The sequence below is a fragment of the Eurytemora carolleeae genome, unplaced genomic scaffold (genome assembly GCF_000591075.1).
Source record: "Eurytemora carolleeae unplaced genomic scaffold, Eaff_2.0 scaffold252, whole genome shotgun sequence".
In the NCBI taxonomy this organism is placed as follows: Eukaryota; Metazoa; Arthropoda; class Copepoda; order Calanoida; family Temoridae; genus Eurytemora; species Eurytemora carolleeae.
Window position 1 is genome coordinate 169,415 of NW_019396306.1, and position 17,529 is coordinate 186,943.

Here is a 17,529-nt window from a genome sequence, read left to right on the forward strand (position 1 = left end):
ACGTTCTTTGCTGTTATATAGGCAATACTTACAGTTGGATATTTTATTAAGAATGAGGAAAGGGGGAAAATTGCGGAACGCCCCCCCTCCTTCCCCATCGTAAAGCAAGAAAATGGTGTCTTACCTCTCCATCACGAATTATCCCAATGCCAATTTTGTTCGCGCTTCCCTCGAGTCCAATTATTACAACCATCTTTAATCTACTGGACAATCAGATCAATTTAAACATATTAGGAAAATCGAGCGGTTGATAAAAAGGACACTTAAATCTGATTCTCCTAAATATTTACATCTTTAACAAAATTTTGGCTTGTTATTGATTGATAAACTTTTATTTCTATACGCACTTTAGGCAGGCGTCGTAAATGTTTCGGCTTGTTATTTGTTAGGATGTTTAGCGTTTTTTCATGTTGCCGCATGCTCCTGGATGCCGCGTACATTTATAAATATTCCTCCTGGGCTGTATGTTTATGCGGATACTCAGCTGGATAAACAAAATCGCTTTTATGGAAGAAATAATAATACTTTAAAAATGTTCATAATTTTATGGATTTTTATTTACATAGCTGGATAACTTCTGTAGAAGATTTGCTTGAAACATCTTTTTTGCAGCTTTAAAATGAAAGCTGCGGAAAAGGTGATCAACTGATTTAAGCTGTTTACTGTTTATAGTCATCAAAACAACATGCCAACATTTCAAGTAATCAACTTTTGTGCAGTCTTGAGTTTATTGGGGAAATTGGGGGGAGTTTTGGGGCAACTTTAGGCGTTATTCTTATTAGTCAACCAGTCATATTACAGAAATGTGACATTTATAAGTGGAGATCAAAAATATATGGTAATTTCTCAGAGAATGAATTTTGCCCCCTCCCCCTCCTCTTATCAATTTTGTATATGAATCTCAAATTGAACATATGTGTAAAGTTTGTCATGTGGCCGCAGCGCCTGGCCCCCTAGCCTGTCCTAGCCGCGGCGCTTGGCCCCCTAGTTTGTCATATCCATATTATATTTATTGTATTTTGTTTCAGAGAGTTTAAAGTTGTGCAACGATGAATAGGAAAAAGGTTCTCTTGATGGGTAAATCAGGTTCAGGGAAAACAAGTATGAGGTGAATTAATTTACTAAGATGACATCAGAATTGTTCAAATTTTAAAAGTAATTAGCTGTAATGCCTGGCTTCGCCCAAAACTAATCGTGAAGANAGCGAATTTGGCCCAGCTGTTTGGCCAGCTATAGCTATCACATAAATATCCCTCCCTCCCTTTTATCAATTTTGTATATGCATCTTAAAGGTATCGCTACGTACAGTTAGATGAGCCGCATTACTGCCCGACCCTTAATCTGTCATACCCACAGCCCAGGCGCTCGGTCCTTTAGTCTGTCTTAGCCGCGGTGCCGGTCCTACCTTCAGCGCTCGGCCCTCTAGTCATAGATCCAGCTGAAGACTCAAATCCATAATCGTTTAAACCTGAACCTAAATTACTAAATGTAGAAGATTTCTTAATATATACCCATTAATCATGATAATTATCACTATATAGTAAGAAAAAGTTTGTGTTTAAATTCATTTTTTTATTTTTTATTTCTCTAAAAATTTCTCTCACAAATTGTGGTCTAACTGGATGACGTGCAACTTCATTTTGTTGAAAAGAAAAATACCAGCTACAGCAAATGAAAAATCAAAAGGTTTTAAAAGTCTTAAAACTTTTAAATATTTAAGTTTCAAATACTTTAACCCATTAATCGAATTTCAACATTTTCTCATCCTTAAATATGGTCTTTCCTATGTATCATCAAAAGTCAAAAGCTACGCCTAAGTCAATACATGGCTCTCACGCAACTAGGCTTCACATAATCTGTCTTGTTTAAAACATCTCTTGTTAACATCTAAAAAACGAGATAAAAATTGGTTACTTACTTTACTGGCGAATCGCCCCGTTTTCTGGTTTTTTGGTATTTTGTTTTCTGTTTACCTTCATAGTTTTTGTTCCTACGATTTCTTTTTGGTCGTCTATTACTGAATTTACTTTACTGAAATTACTTTACTGAATTCAAAATGTGTCATTTATCAATACTTACGATTATATTTTATAAATAGATGATGCTCTATGCAAAACTTATAAAATCAGAATGTACATGTTTCTGATATATATATTTAGTTTATTTTTATTGTGTATGTGCTTTTTGAACAATAAATAGATTTGAATAATAATAATTTATATTTAGGTCTATTATATTTGCAAACTATATTGCACGCGATACTAAACGTCTCGGAGCAACTATTGAAGTCGAACACTCGCATGTCAGGTATATTTTAGAAGACTTAAAGGGACTGTAGTCTACCATTCATTTCGGAGTAGCATGTTCTACTAACAACTGTCCCCGGAAACCTTTATTTAAGCAATTAAGAGGAATTAAGAGGAAGGATATCATCGTTGAAACTTGTCGAATTCTGATAATTTCCTTTCTTTTATATGGGGCACAAATTTGAGATAATTATTTTATACAGAAATCGTATTTTGAAAATAATCAATTTTTAGCTAGAGCTGTGAAGATATATCATTCATCTTTGGTTTAAAGGGGGTGCCGTTGTGAATCTGACTACTAGTCTATAAATGAAGGGTCCATAACATGCAAGTTTTTCATTTTGTAATCGGCTAATCTATTCTATCATAATAAGATTGTCGTGCGGCTGCATGTACCACTATTTATCAAAATAGCTTTTATTTTGATTGCGAAGCCCATTCCAATTTTTTCTTAACTTTTGTGCACTGTGCAGCGCAGTATAATTTTGATATTCTAGTTTATTAAGCAACCTTTTTTTATAATCGTTAGTTTCTTTAATTTTATTACTTACTGGGCACTGTAGTTTTCACCGCTCTTGTATGTTTGGTCAACTTTTTTACTATGTACAGATTTTTGTTCATTAGATTATGATTAAGGGTTTTCTTTCTGAACAAGGTTATTACAATGACTATTGAACTTTAATTACTAAGAACCTTGGTATATGCGATTCCATCAATTTGGTTTGGTTTGAGTCCAGCTTGATCCAACGCCTCCCTGTTTTTATTCATTTTTCATTTATAAAAATGTGACTTTTATCTTGAAGACAAATGATTAATAGTGCTTTTGTTATTTTTATCTTTATTTGTTTAAGTAACTAGAAATGAATAAATGACAGAAAAATAAAGAATAAAGGAAACGCTAATTTAAAAAATATACAAAAATTTAACTAAGAATTTTTTATAATCGTACCGAAACACGTCAAAGTAAAATTTAATAATCCAAAAATAATTCTGAAAAAAAACTATTTTCCTGAGAACAATAAGAACCTGTTCCCTGTCAATTTTATTATTATTTACATTCAGAAAAATGTTATCTGGAGTTTCCATATTGGTGTAACCCTTGAACCTTGGTCAATGATGGCAATATTTTCGTCATATTCTTGCAGCAATGAATAAGGTACATTTCCAAAAGCAACAGACAAGCAAAAAAATTGCCGAAATTTGCCAATTTTCCAATAAAAATTAATAACAAGATCTACGCTGGTGTTTCTCATGTGAAATTTTTGCTGCAAATTTGTGACTTGAATTACTACAAGATTTAAGATTCTACAAAAGTAAATAATAATTTTCCTGTGATGTTTAGCCGTATCTCTGGGTAGGAATCCTTGCCCTGGTGGAGTTATATAGGTTCGACGAGGATTAGATAAAACCTAATAACAAAACAAAAATAATTGTTGTTTAATATGAAAAAAATGCGTAAAATTTGACATAGTTGCGTTAAATTCTAAATAAGTTTTAAATAGCCCGTTAAATATATTTAACAAATATACAAACGTTCTTTGCTGTTATATAGGCAATACTTACAGTTGGATATTTTATTACCATAATTTTCTCTATTAGGATTGTTGGACACCCTATTTTCTCTTTTTAGATTGTTGGACACCCTATTTTCTCTTTTAAGGTTGCTCGACACCCTTTTTTCTCTTTTTAGATTGTTGGACACCCTGTTTTCTCTTTTAAGGTTGCTCGACACCCTGTTTTCTCTTAGATTGTTGGACACCCTGTTTTCTCTTTTTAGATTGTTGTACACCATAATTTTCTCTTTTAAGGTTGCTCGACACCCTATTTTCTCTTTTTAGATTGTTGAACACCCTATTTTTCACTACTTAGATTGTTGGACACCCTATTTTCTCTTTTTAGATTGTTGAACACCCTATTTTTCACTACTTAGATTGTTGGGACACCTTATTTTCTCTTTTCAGATTGCTGGGCACCCTAGTATTGAATCTGTGGGATTGTGGTGGCCAGGAATCCTTTATGGAGAACTACTACAGATCTCAAAGAGAGAATATATTCAGAAACGTTGAGGTTAGTTAAACCGCCAATAGGGCAGGTGACATGTTTTCCCCCAAATCCTGGAGAATCGGGAAGATTATACAGGGTGCGTGCGGTATTAGGGACAAAATTAAAATCACTCTGAAAACAAAAGTTCAAATAAAAGATATTTTTTATCATACATATCTCTGCATATTATTTTAGGGTCAGTTCACAGATTGATAGGTTGGGATTAAGGTCGCAAGGTTAACGGTCAACTTGTTGCAGTTAAGGTCAAATGGTAACTTTAAGTTTATGAAGTCCTCATTTCAGGACAAAGATCAGTTTAAAGGTTTAGTTAGCGGCCAACGGTAAGTTTAAGGTCACATGGCCAGGTTAAAGGATTTACTAGGAGTCAAAGCAAAGTATTTTTAAGGTCCATTTAGCGTTAATCTGTTTAAGTACATTTTTTAGTTTAAAATTGTTCAGTTTGATTATACGTTTTTACGAAAAATAGGAAAAATTTTATAAAACTTTTTAAACTAAAAATAGAATTAATATTTAGGTTTTGATCTACGTGTTTGATGTGGAGTCACGTGAACTAGAGAAGGATGTTCACTATTATCAATCTTGTCTTGAAGCAATACTTCAGAACAGTCCAGAGGTACATAAACTGTACATTATCAATACATTATACTGTACAGTGTGCATTGTGCAATGTTTACCATATGCATTGTACACTGTACAGTTACTATAAAAATTAAAATAATTAAAATATTTGTTTTTAGGCTAAAATCTTCTGTTTGATTCATAAAATGGACTTAATAGAGGTAACTTCACGCTAAAAAAACTTCTACTATTTTTACAATCTTATATTTTTGGGAAATATCGGAACAGAAGAGGAGATTTTATCATATATTTTTGGATTGGGGTTTTAAATATTTTAAGGAATTATCCAGCTTCTGTTTGGGTTGTGGGAAATAATTCACGAAAATTTTTAGGAAAATCAAAGATTGGAAATCATTTAGCAATACCATCTCCCCCTTTTTTCATACATTTTTTGTTTTTAAAAAAACTTTAATTATTTTTTTTAACAAAAAAGAGGTTTCACAAAAAAATCTGAATAGTTTCACAAATTTTTAAATTATTTATTCTTAACATTGGTTTTTCTTATACTATGACAAATTTTAAATCTTAAAGATATATATGCAAAAAGCAAAACAAAAACGATCGTTTATATTGTTTCAGTTTAATAAAAGAAAACTTTAACAGAATAAAGTTTTGAAATTTCGGAAGTATTTTTGTTTTGCCTTTTAGAACCTAAAAATACGAATGCCTCATCATTATGAATGGGTGATTTTTCAATAAATATTGATTGCAGGAGGAGCACCGAGATAATATATTTTTCAATAAATATTGATTGCAGGAGGAGCACCGATATAATTTATTTTTCAATAAGTATTAATTGCAGGAGGAGCACCGAGATAATATATTTTTCAATAAATATTGATTGCAGGAGGAGCACCGAGATAATATATTTTTCAATAAATATTGATTGCAGGAGGAGCACCGAGATAATATATTTGCCGAGAGGGCGGAAGATCTGAAGAAACTGTCTAAACCCCTGGATTGTACTTGCTACAAGTAGGGAAACTACTAAAGGGATTGTAAACGTAATTTCAAGTCACCCTCCATTGATAACCTTCTAATAACCTTTTAATAACCTTCTAATAACCTTCTAATAACCTTCTAATAACCTTCTGATTTCCATCTTTTTCCCCTAAATATTTTATTTCAATGTTTAATGATAAAGTATGGATAGATAGAAAGAAGTACCGATCCATGCATTATTTTTCTCTTTTTTCTTGATCACTAATCTGTAAGGGGTTGTCTATATCCTATTCACAACAGTACACTTTGAACCTTATCTCATCAATAACGTGATTGATGATTGTTGTTTTTCTAGTTTATAAGTTTTAAATTCTGCCAACTTCCTTTATTGTTTCTGTTTCTTCAAAATCAGCAAGTCACTTTTATTAAGAAAAATAATAAATTTTAAAAGTTTAAGACTTGGATATATCATTTATTCTTGATTGTGCAAGGCTTTATTGGGTACCGTTGTGAATTGGACACACACTTTAAAGGGAATGACCGGCAATGTATGGTGGTTGAAGAGAGTATTCAGTATTGTGGACAAATTTTTTAGGATTCATTTGGACACATAAAACGTTTCTACGACGTATAATTACTGAGTTTGAGCGCAAAGTCGACTTTCAAAATAATGAATTTGGGTGGGTAAGTTTTCAGAATCGGTTTTTTTAATTATTAAATAACGACGACAATAATGTAAACAAATTAGATGTTTCAGGAACAATTTGAGAAAATAAAGATTAATCTTATTATCAAAACAAGTAATCTTATTAAATTATCAGTTTCTATTTTCTCTCATTATTCACAAAGATTTTCTGTAGATTTTCAGGAATTTTTATTGTAAAAACGACATTTGAAGAATTTGTAAAAAATCTGCAAACAAATTCATAGAAAACTAGAAATTCAATATAATGATGAAAACGAAATAATTGATTCTAACATTGATTTATTGACAAATTTCTTTTGAGAAATATGTTCCTAAACATCTAATTAGTTTACTATATAATTTTTACTTTATTTTCATTGTCGTCATTTAATAATTAAAAAAAAAACGATTCTGAAAACGTACCCACCCAAACTCGTGATTTTAATTAAATTAAACATCGTGGAAACTTTTTATTAGTCTCAAATGAATCCTAAAAAATGTGTGTACAATACTGCATACTCAGTTCAACCACCAGACATTGCCGGTCACTCCCTTTAAAGAAAGGGTCACTGAAATTATGTCTACAGTCCCTTTAATATGATGATATTTATTATAGGACGAGTATTTGGGATGAGACACTATATAAAGCTTGGTCTTCCATTGTATACATGCTTATACCAAACGTTCAGGTGAAAAATTTTCCAATCTCAAAATAAGATTAAAATTATTTTATAAATTTATCTCGGTGGGTGTGAAACAGTTAAATGTTTGACCTGAAAGTACTGTAAACTGTACATTTGCGTAAGGATAGTATTAGCTGTACAAACTCCTCAATAACTGTACAGGAGGTAAAAACAAACAAGAATCCTGTACAAACTGCACATGTGTTGTTGTACTGATTACTGTTAATTAACTGCTAATTAACTGTACAGGAGATAGAGACAAGCCTACATGAGTTTGCTGAGATCCAGGACGCAGACGAGGTTCTTCTATTCGAGAGAGCAACATTTCTTGGTAAATCATGGGATCATATTCATTGGAACAAACCCCCTCCCCTCACCTAGGACAACTTTTGATGCTCGCGGAGGGGGGAGGAAATTTGACATCAAAAAGCACGTTTTTTTTCTATTTGATACTTTTTACACACNATTCTTTACAAAATATGCACCCCCCTATGGTGGATTAGGAGCAGGGGTAAGGGGCCAGGGAGTAAGGAATAGAAGGGAGATATAACTGACGCGGCTCGCCCTACCATATGATTATGCGTGCTTTGCAGACGGTACTCCATTTGTATTAGAAATATTCAAAATAGGTTATTGTATAGGCGGTAATTGTCGATCAGACAAATATTTCTTATACAAATGGAGTACCCGTCTGCAAAGCATATATAATCATATGGTAGGGCGAACCGCGTCAGTTATATTCCTTACTCCCTGCAAGGGACCGTTAGGGACTGTTGGTGCAATGTTAAGAACCAAGTTTCCGATTAAGAACGGTACACTTATCCAATTAACATTAAAGCAGATTCGAAAAAAGACTAATTAATAATTATGTCTTTTGCTTTCTTTCTCCCAGTTGGCAAAATATCCGTTAGTGACATTTTTAGAGAAACCGCAATTAAAATTTTAAGATGGAAAAACGAGGTTATATCATTTCTTCGTAGCCCGAGTTTAAAGGATATCGTTGAGAATAGCGTTGCATTAGATAAAATGTTAATTCTTGGGTCAATATCTCATCCTGCAGTGCTTTTTTGGACAATATCTCATCCTGCAGTGCTCTTTTGGACAATATCTCATCCTGCAGTGCTCTTTTGGACAATATCTCATCCTGCAGTGCTTTTTTGGCTCTTCTTTTTTTTCTCTCATTCAAAAAAAAAATTCTTGAACCAATGACAGAATAAAAACCAANATACTTACATTTGGATTAGTAATCTTTTTTTGTACTTTTAAAAAGGAAACTATTTAAATGAATTTTTTGTAAAGCTTCTTGTTTTGCTTCCTCGCTTTTAGAGGGTTGCCTTAACATTTAAAATTTTCTTTACAAGATACGAAACAAACTTGTGTCCTATCTATCTGTCTGCATATTTATCAATCTTTTTTGTTTTCTATTTATAGTCTTGTATAATCTTGTATATGTAGTCTCTTGTATATATATATTTGTATTGAGGCATCCATCTGTATATATTTAATCTATATCTAATGTTGAATTCCAAGTTTACAATAGTGCGCGTTATGAGATGATGTCAAATCAGTAAAAGAAATCAAATTATCTTTTTAACATTTTATAAACAAATTGTTTTATGCATTCCTTGATGCAATCTTCACTTTTAATTTTAATTTATTTTTTGAATTTTTTTTTACCGTTGCAGTTTGGTGGATTTATGATGGTCACATTTCAAATCTGTAAATGTAAAATTATCTATCTATTTATATCTATATGTCTATCTACCTAAAGATCGCTCATATATATTGTTATCTCTCCATCTATTTATCCTTCTATCTTTCCATCTACCAATCTATCTATTTAGTTATCTCTCACGCACAGCGTCATCAGCATCGAGATGTTCACAGGTTCGAGAAGATTTCGAACATTATCAAACAGTTCAAACTCAGCTGTTCGAAACTAGCCGCACATTTCGAGGCCATGGAGGTAATCACATATTTACAGGGAAACCCATAAAACCAAGGTTATAATCCATCTTTCACATAAATAATCAATAAAATATTCTGGTCATAGGAAACTATTGTGTGAATTATCAAAATTATCAAAAATTAATGCTTTTAACCTCCTCGAATCCTGAACGAACACTGATGCATCTATTCTTGTTTACAAATTCCGCCCAGAGAGGACTGGTTTCAATATGTACGCAGAGTATACGCAACTGCAANGAACACTGATGCATCTATTCTTGTTTACAAATTCCGCCCAGAGAGGACTGGTTTCAATATGTACGCAGAGTATACGCAACTGCAATTAATTTTCCTTGCATTATTACCTTTCATAAAACTATGGAATAGGTAGGTGACTAATATTAGACTCATGTTACCGACTATAAATATTGTCCAATGAACATGAAACACGAGAACTGTGAAGTGTACACAGAACCATGTAACGTCAGTACATAAAACCATTTCATTTAATAAGTTGATTTGAACATATTCTTCCTATTCGTCAGTTATCTAAAATATATTTCCATGTAGATTAAAATACCCGCATAGAACAAACGACCCTGTTTTAGAGTCTGAAAACGACCCGCACGACCCCAAAAACTGGCGCCGGTCCGACTCTGTTTTAGTACTAATAAAAGAGTCGTTTTTAGACCGAAAAGACCCTGANTAGATTAAAATATATTCCCATGTAGATTGAAATATATTCCCATGTAGATTGAAATATATTCCCTTGTAGATTGAAATTAATCCCATGTAAATTGAAATATACTCCAATGTAGATTGAAATATATTCCCATGTAGATTGAAATATATTCCCATGTAGATTGAAATATATTCCCATGTAGATTAGAAGTTGTTTGGTTGAAAAAAAAGACCGTTATTGAATTTCTTATATTTTGGGTTTAGATTTTAAAACTTAAAAGTTACGAGGTCGCCAAGTTGCGCTATTAATTCTGAAAACTCTTATATTATATTTATTGAATATTATTTAATTTCTATAAATAAAAGATTTTAATTTAATGTGAAAGAAACATAATTGATTTTTAGGTTCGAAATTCTAACTTTGCTGCGTTCATTGATGTGTTTACACCCAACACCTACATCATGGTCATATCTTCAGATAGCCAGGTTAAATAGTTCACTATAATACATTGATGTGTTTACACCCAACACCTACATCATGGTCATATCTTCAGATAGTCAGGTTAAATAGTTCTCTATAGTACATTGATGTATTTACACCCAACACATATATCATGGTCATATCTTCAGATAGCCAGGTTAAATAGTTCTCTTTAATACATTGATGTGTATACACCTAACACCTATGGTCATATCTTCAGATAGTCAGGTTAAATATTCTCTTTAATACATTGATGTGTTTACACCCAACACATATATCATGGTCATATCTTCAGATAGTCAGGTTAAATATTCTCTTTAATACATTGATGTGTTTACACCTAACACCTATATCATGGTCATATCTTCAGATAGTCAGGTAAATAGTTCTCTTTAATACAACAAGTGATAAATATTTTCTATTTTCATGCTGACACTTATCCTAAATTCTTCTTGTAAAACAAATTTCTGTAAAATTTTATGAAGGTTAAAGGGACTGTAAGCGTACATTCAAGGGACCCTTTATGCAAAGATAACAATGCCCGATTCACAACGGTACCCTCGAAAGCATTGTCTGGTTAAGTACGAATTAGATATCAATGTTTNAACTAAACACTTTTCAAGCTAAAAAAGCGAGGTTATCTTCCACATTATTAACCAGATAAAGGTTTCAAGGGTACCCTTGTGAATCAAACATTGCCATCTCTGCAAGGAGAGTCACTTAAAATTATGATCACAGCGCCTTTAATAATAATTTATTAATAATGCCATTTGTTTTTTTGTGATTTAGTTGATATGGATCCGGATATTAAGCACTGATGAATCCTGCTTTTATCCTATTTAATTTTATATTTTGATTGCTAGATTCCTAGTGAAGCTATACTCATCAATATTCGGAACTCAAGGAAACATTTCGAAAGATTGGAGAAGGACAGTCAGATTCAGAATAGAGGAGCTCTCACATTCGGCAGATAAAAGGTTTATTCATTTATGCATTCATGCATTCATCCTTTCATTCATTCATTTATGCATTCATTCATTCATTCATGCATTCATCCACCCTTTCCGTCTTTAATTTATTCATTGATTTATTTATTTATTTATTCATTTTTTCATTTTTTTATTTTTTCATTTATTCATTCATTAATTAATCCTTTCATCCTTTTGTTCATTTGTTCATTTGTTCATATTTTTATTCAACTACAAAGCACAAGATAATATAAATAAAAAATCACAATTTACTATGTAGTTTGGACCCGCCTAACCAGAGTAGGTTGTTTTAATTGGTTGATAAATAAGGAAAAGGGTAAAGAGGTAGTGTAGCAGTATAAGGGAAAGGGAGGGTACACAGCGGAAGGGTTGGAACACAGGGTTAAGAAGACTAAGTTGATCCACATGGAACACAGTTTTTTCTTTTACAGATATAACTTGCACAACTATCTAAATAGTTCTCGGCGACTTTTCTTTTAAACGATTTCGCAGATTTAGTTTCTTTAAGCTCTAATTCAATCGAATTCCATAATTTTGGAAAAAACGCGGAGGGAAAACATTCTATCGTTTTAAAGAGAACCCGCTCAAGTTTATATGATTTGGTTCTATTTGGTTCAGCTAAAGAACTAAACATATCATGGAAGAAAGTTGGAAGGTTTCCATAAAAGTATTTATTCATAAAAGATAGAACACCTAGTTTATATGTATCATCAAGTTAGAAGTTCTAATCTGAACAATATTGAATCTGAATGCTTTTTTGCAAAGATTTGATTTTCTGTAGTTTAGCATTTTATATTTTATATTTTATTTTATATTTATTTTATGTTACAATTCCAAACTCAATATGTGGCCTAACAAGTGCATTATAAACAGTAGACGAATGGTAAAATGTTTTTAATCTGATTCAGAGCAAAAGTTAAGCTAGTAATCTTATTGGAAACGTTCAATTTGATAGTCCTAATTTAAGAATTCATAAATTTTGAGTCCAACAAATTTAAAGTATTTATTTGTACAGTCAGCTCCTATTCTTTCTAGAATCTCATTTCCAATTTTTAATTTGCAGTTCTTAGGATCAAAATGCATATTTTATTCCTAAATATCATAAACTTTGTTTTGGAGACATTTAATGTTAAACGGTTTGCCTGAAACCATGCAGCTGCCTTTTTTAGTTCAAAGTTCACATCAATTACTAAGTTTTCGATATTTGGAAATGATTTAAGAAAACTAGTGTCGTCAGCAAATAGATTAGTTAAAAAAGACATTGCTAAAGGCAAATCGTTTATGCATATGAGAAATAGTAGGGGCCCAACCCCAAGAACACTGTCCTGGGGAACACCACAAAAAATGTTTTTTCTTTAGAAAACATACCATTTATATATACATTTTGAGTCCTATTGACGAGGTAGTTTTGAAACCAGGTGGTAGCTACATTTTAAAATCTGTAGTACTTGAGGTTTTTTAAAGAATGTCTAAGTTACAATAGTCAAAAGCTTTCTTTAGATCTAAAAATATTCCCAGTGTAAATTCTGGTTCAGGTTTATTAAAATTTTTGTAAATTTTATTTTTTTAGTAATTGTTGATTAGTATTATGTTTTGGTCTAAATCCATATTGATATTGATAGAAAATCTCAAACTTGTTAAGATATTTAAATATATGTGTCGCAGTTTTTTTTCAAGAAGTTTACTTAGCGCTTGGACTTGGAGAATACTAATTGGTCTGTAGTTATTAAATTTATCTTTTTCTTCAGTTTTAAAAATAGGAATTATTTTTGCACATTTATAATCACTAGGGATATATCCTGTTTTAAAAGAAAGGTTAAACAAATGAGCTATAGGATAGACAATACTTTCAATTATTACCTTCAGTAGCTTGGTAGAAATATTCTCCTTACCCGAACTGTTTTTAGGTTTAAGTTTTCTCACTGTTTCAAGAATAATTTCTGGTGTAATATTTGCAAACACAAAATTTCTCTCGGATGGCTCACATAGATATTTTATCATCATTGAAAATTTCTTGTTCATTCTTTCATTCATTTCATATCACAAAGTCTAACCATAGTACAAGATTGAAATCATAGTTTCATTTCTTAAGACCAATTCTTAAAAGATGTATATTTTAAAGATATCGGAGCACTTAAACCGATTTTTAATGATTTTTTTTTTAGATTGAGAAAGTTCTGTGTGGTTGCCGGATAACGGAATTTTAAAACATGCTGCGGGGGACATCGTTATGCTTTATTTTATAATAATATTTTTATATATTTATCAGAAATATATCATTTGATATTTTCAGTATTTAGAGATAAATGAATCAGACTGACTCGGAATGACCTGGTGGATTTAAACGGAGGCTGATTTGGAATTACTTGGACAGACATGGAAGGAGGACATTGAATGACTTGGATCGGACACACTTGGAAAGACTTGGAAAGACTTGAACTGACTCAGAAGGAATTTAACTTGCTTGGGATAACTTTATATAACTGACTTGGACAAAATTAGTTTGACTTTGATTATCTTGACAGGTATTGGAATTTCTTTGAATCACCTGCCTAAATAATGACTTGAGTTACTTTTTCGACCGACTTGAAGACTTGAACAGACTTCACTAACTTAATTAACTAACTTGGCTTACTCTTTAGACCTATCTGAATTTTGTATGTCTGTGTGTCTGTATGCCTGTATGTATGTATGTATGTATTGTATGTATGTGTGTATGTATGTATGTATGATAGATATGAATTTGAGATTGTGAAGAAAATAAAAGTTTTTGTGGAATATTTAACACACCCATATATAGACGCTAGATATGAGGCTTCTCAGACAGTTCAATACTCGACCTACTGCGTACGGTCAAGGAATGCGTATTGCGTATTTTAGCAGTAAATTAATGTCCGAGCACTGTACGCAAACTATTAATAACTGATCTTATAAGGAATGTATGAAATATGTATACCTGTCTGAATAGGACAATTGATTTAATTACAAGGGATAAGTTATCTTTGCTATTAATTATGCAGGGATTAATCGTTGAAATTAAAAACACAATTTAACCTTCGAACCGTCATAGTTATTTCTATCTAAACTAGGGTGCGAAGACGACAATTATTCCGATTGATCTTGGTTATTTCTGTTTTTACCAACTTTGTGTATATCTGAACATGACACTGTAATCCACAGTTTGTTTACGCTCTCGCGTAAAAATCTATCAGAATTTTGCTAATGCTTTGTTTAAACTGAAGTATATAAACTAGCTGTTTGTAGTTCTAAAATGTGTATATCTATGGCTACAAAACTGTGTAGTAATCTACAACAACAATTTCTTGTCCGAGCCACCTCGAAATTCTCGTCCTTCCCACTGATAGAGATGCTTATTTGTAGAACATCGTCTATGGAGCATATTTATCTTTTTTTTTTATTTAAAAATTTAACATTTCATTTTTGTCCTAATGTCGCCAGATTTTCAAAATATATTTTTAACTGCAATGGTTGGACATTTAGAAAAAATAATATTGGAAGGATGAGGATTTTGAGGTGGCTAGGACGAGAAAATGAGAAGAATGTGGTTCGGAGGAGATATTGTTGTTAACTGTCGTTAACTAATTGCTTGAAAAATGCATGAACGTGCTAAGCCCTAGTAAGGATTAGGAATAGAGGCCAAGAAACTAATATCAAACATGAACTCAAAAATTACAAGGTCTTTAGTAAAATACTAAGATTTAAAAATAACTTCAGGATTTTCGTAAAAAAATTAAAAATTAGAGAAAAAAATTGCAGGATTAAGAGAAAAATACTTGCATAATTCTGAAGCAAAATCTGGAGTTCGATTTTGATTATGGAGCTGAAATTCGAAACTACAATCTTAGAATTTTGATTAAAATCACAATGGTCTAACTTAAAATAAAATCCTGGCCTCGGTGGTGTCAAAATAGACAAATATTCAAGTGTAATAGGCAGTGAACCTTCACTTTCATCCCCATTTTCACAAATTGCATAAAGATTTTTCGTATTTTCATAAAATACTATTTTGGGTCTTAGATTTTAGCTTACTAAAGCTGAACTTGACTTCAAAGACGATTGTACGAAATTCTTTAAGTCCGTTTTCTTGCATTCAGGATTCCCAGTAGGCCAAAACTGGCTTGTTTCTGTGCTTAATCATATAGTAAGCCATTAAAATACTCAATTGAATGCAGAAACTAAAAATTAAGCTTCAAATCGTCATATTTTTAGAGTTTTGGGTCGTCTTTACAGTCTAATCCTTTGTTTGTAACCCTGTATATAGGAAGATAGATTTGTAGATTGGTAAGTTAAGTAGGTAGGTACATACTAAATCGATAGGTAGGTTACTAGGTAGGTAGGTGAGTAGGGTGGTAGATGGGTAGGTGTGTAGGTATGTTGGGATGTAGTCGGTTTGTTGGTAGGTTGGCACCATTTAGTTATGTTAGGTTGGTAGGTACTAGGTAGATAGTTAGGTTGGTAGGTACTAGGTAGATAGCTAGGTAGGTAAAATTTGTCTTCTATAAATTGAGACTTTTTAAAACCGTTTATAAATATCAAACCAACCAAGATGGAAATGAAAAATCCGTAATGATCAGTTACCTCAGCCCTGGAAACAAACTTGTTCCAGTTTTTTTAAGAATATTCTATCACAAAGAAGATGAGGAGTATATAAAAATCCACAATGCTCTTTTGCAAGTTCTGCATCAAAAACTACCAATGCTGGTAAAAAATTCACAATTGAATACGTCCTCGCTACATAGGCTGCAAAAACGACCAAATACTAAACATTTCTGGTGGAAGAGCTGAGAAGTTACCTCCTTCTATGGTGAATTATCTGATAAATAATACCATACTAAAGAGAAAATTGTCCCAAAGACAAATGGCCCAATTTACAAATTTTAAAGACGTATGTTCACAAAAGCCCTTCCAAAGGATTATGTGAAATGCAGGAAGCAAAAATCATGTCCCAAGCTCACCCTGAGCTAATTCTGGAATAAGGACTTTAGGCACACACTTCTGCAATTGTTATGAATTATGATTCCTACTTTCCCTGACGGGGCATTAATGTAAAAAATGTTTCTGTACATTCCCAGTCTCCCATGAGACATAGGTAGATAGTTAGGTTGGTAGGTACTAGGTAGATAGTTAGGAAGGAAAAATCATGTCCCAAGCTCACCCTGAGCTAATTCTGGAATAAGGACTTTTTTCCTCGATTTTGGATCATCTGCAATTGTTATGAATTATGATTCCTACTTTCCCTGACGGGGCATTAATGTAAAAAATGTTTCTGTACATTCCCAGTCTCCCATGAGACTGCATTTGGAGGCTTGGAGCTTATGTTGTCAAAATCCAATCACTCTGAGAAGCTTTTGGTATCGCTTACCATTTCTACCAGTGGAATTTTCTGCTATGGAGACTGTTGAGAGTGTTGAAAACTAAGTTACTAAAAGTTAATTGCAACAACGATGTTTTACAGGAATCTGAAGAAAATGAAATCTAATCTAAATATGGATATTGACATGTATTTACAAATTCAACGGTGTAAATTTAAAATGGAGTGAGACAGAGCATATTGGACATTCTGTAGGAAGGTAGGTAAGTAAGTATATGGTATGCAGGGGTAAATTTTTTTGGCATAATCCCGTGCGAGAGCTAACTATGACAACTCCCATGGCGCGTTCAGACTTTTTACAGTACCCGGCCTAATCCTAGGTCTATTAGACCGACCCCACTGGCTTAGTCCACCGTAGTAGGTATGTTTTAGATAGGTATAGGTAGGGTAAGAAAAGGTAGGTTAAAAACACAGACAGATAGATAATCTTATTCTGTGATTTATTTGTTGATTCCAACCCTTAATTCAAGTTTTAGCACGTTCACATAAATTCCTTTCTCCCCCTCTTCAGTGAATTTATATGTTGACCGTTCAAATCAAAATAAAAAAAGTTTATTTCTAAGTTTATTTACAAGCTGTACACTGGTTAATCTATATTAAAACTAGTAGAAAATATATTAATGTTACACATTATTTATAAATTAAAGATTTTGCATTGATTTAGGGGCATCTTGCAACATCTGTGTTTTAATAGAGGTAGAAGATGGAGGAGGAGGCCGGAGATTAATGGGTGGGGGGGGG

General features: G+C 32.4%; 3 protein-coding genes across 3 annotated transcripts in view; 1 reads left to right on the top strand and 2 right to left on the bottom strand.

Moving 5' to 3' along the window:
* Window positions 1–230, bottom strand: part of LOC111700620 (probable tRNA N6-adenosine threonylcarbamoyltransferase) — a 5,311-nt gene extending 5,081 nt beyond the window's left edge. The window contains exon 1 of the mRNA XM_023471591.1: window positions 125–230. Within this exon, the coding sequence (XP_023327359.1) occupies window positions 125–193 (69 nt within the window). The 5' untranslated portion in view covers window positions 194–230. The remainder of the gene's footprint in view (window positions 1–124) is intronic.
* LOC111700618 (splicing regulatory glutamine/lysine-rich protein 1-like) overlaps window positions 1–3,175 on the bottom strand; it is an 11,278-nt gene extending 8,103 nt beyond the window's left edge. Inside the window, exon 1 of the mRNA XM_023471589.1 lies at window positions 3,162–3,175. The gene's annotated coding sequence lies outside the window, so the exon portion shown is untranslated. The remainder of the gene's footprint in view (window positions 1–3,161) is intronic.
* LOC111700622 (ras-related GTP-binding protein A) lies at window positions 1,029–13,688 on the top strand. The gene is made up of 12 exons (XM_023471594.1): window positions 1,029–1,108; window positions 2,227–2,307; window positions 4,268–4,373; window positions 4,885–4,983; window positions 5,108–5,149; window positions 5,881–5,963; window positions 7,232–7,304; window positions 7,548–7,629; window positions 9,143–9,264; window positions 10,332–10,412; window positions 11,271–11,384; window positions 13,562–13,688. Exons 1-11 carry the CDS (start codon window positions 1,050–1,052, stop codon window positions 11,379–11,381), a joined length of 939 nt encoding a protein of 312 aa, XP_023327362.1. The 5' UTR covers window positions 1,029–1,049; the 3' UTR covers window positions 11,382–11,384; window positions 13,562–13,688.
* Window positions 13,689–17,529: the final 3,841 nt, after the last annotated feature.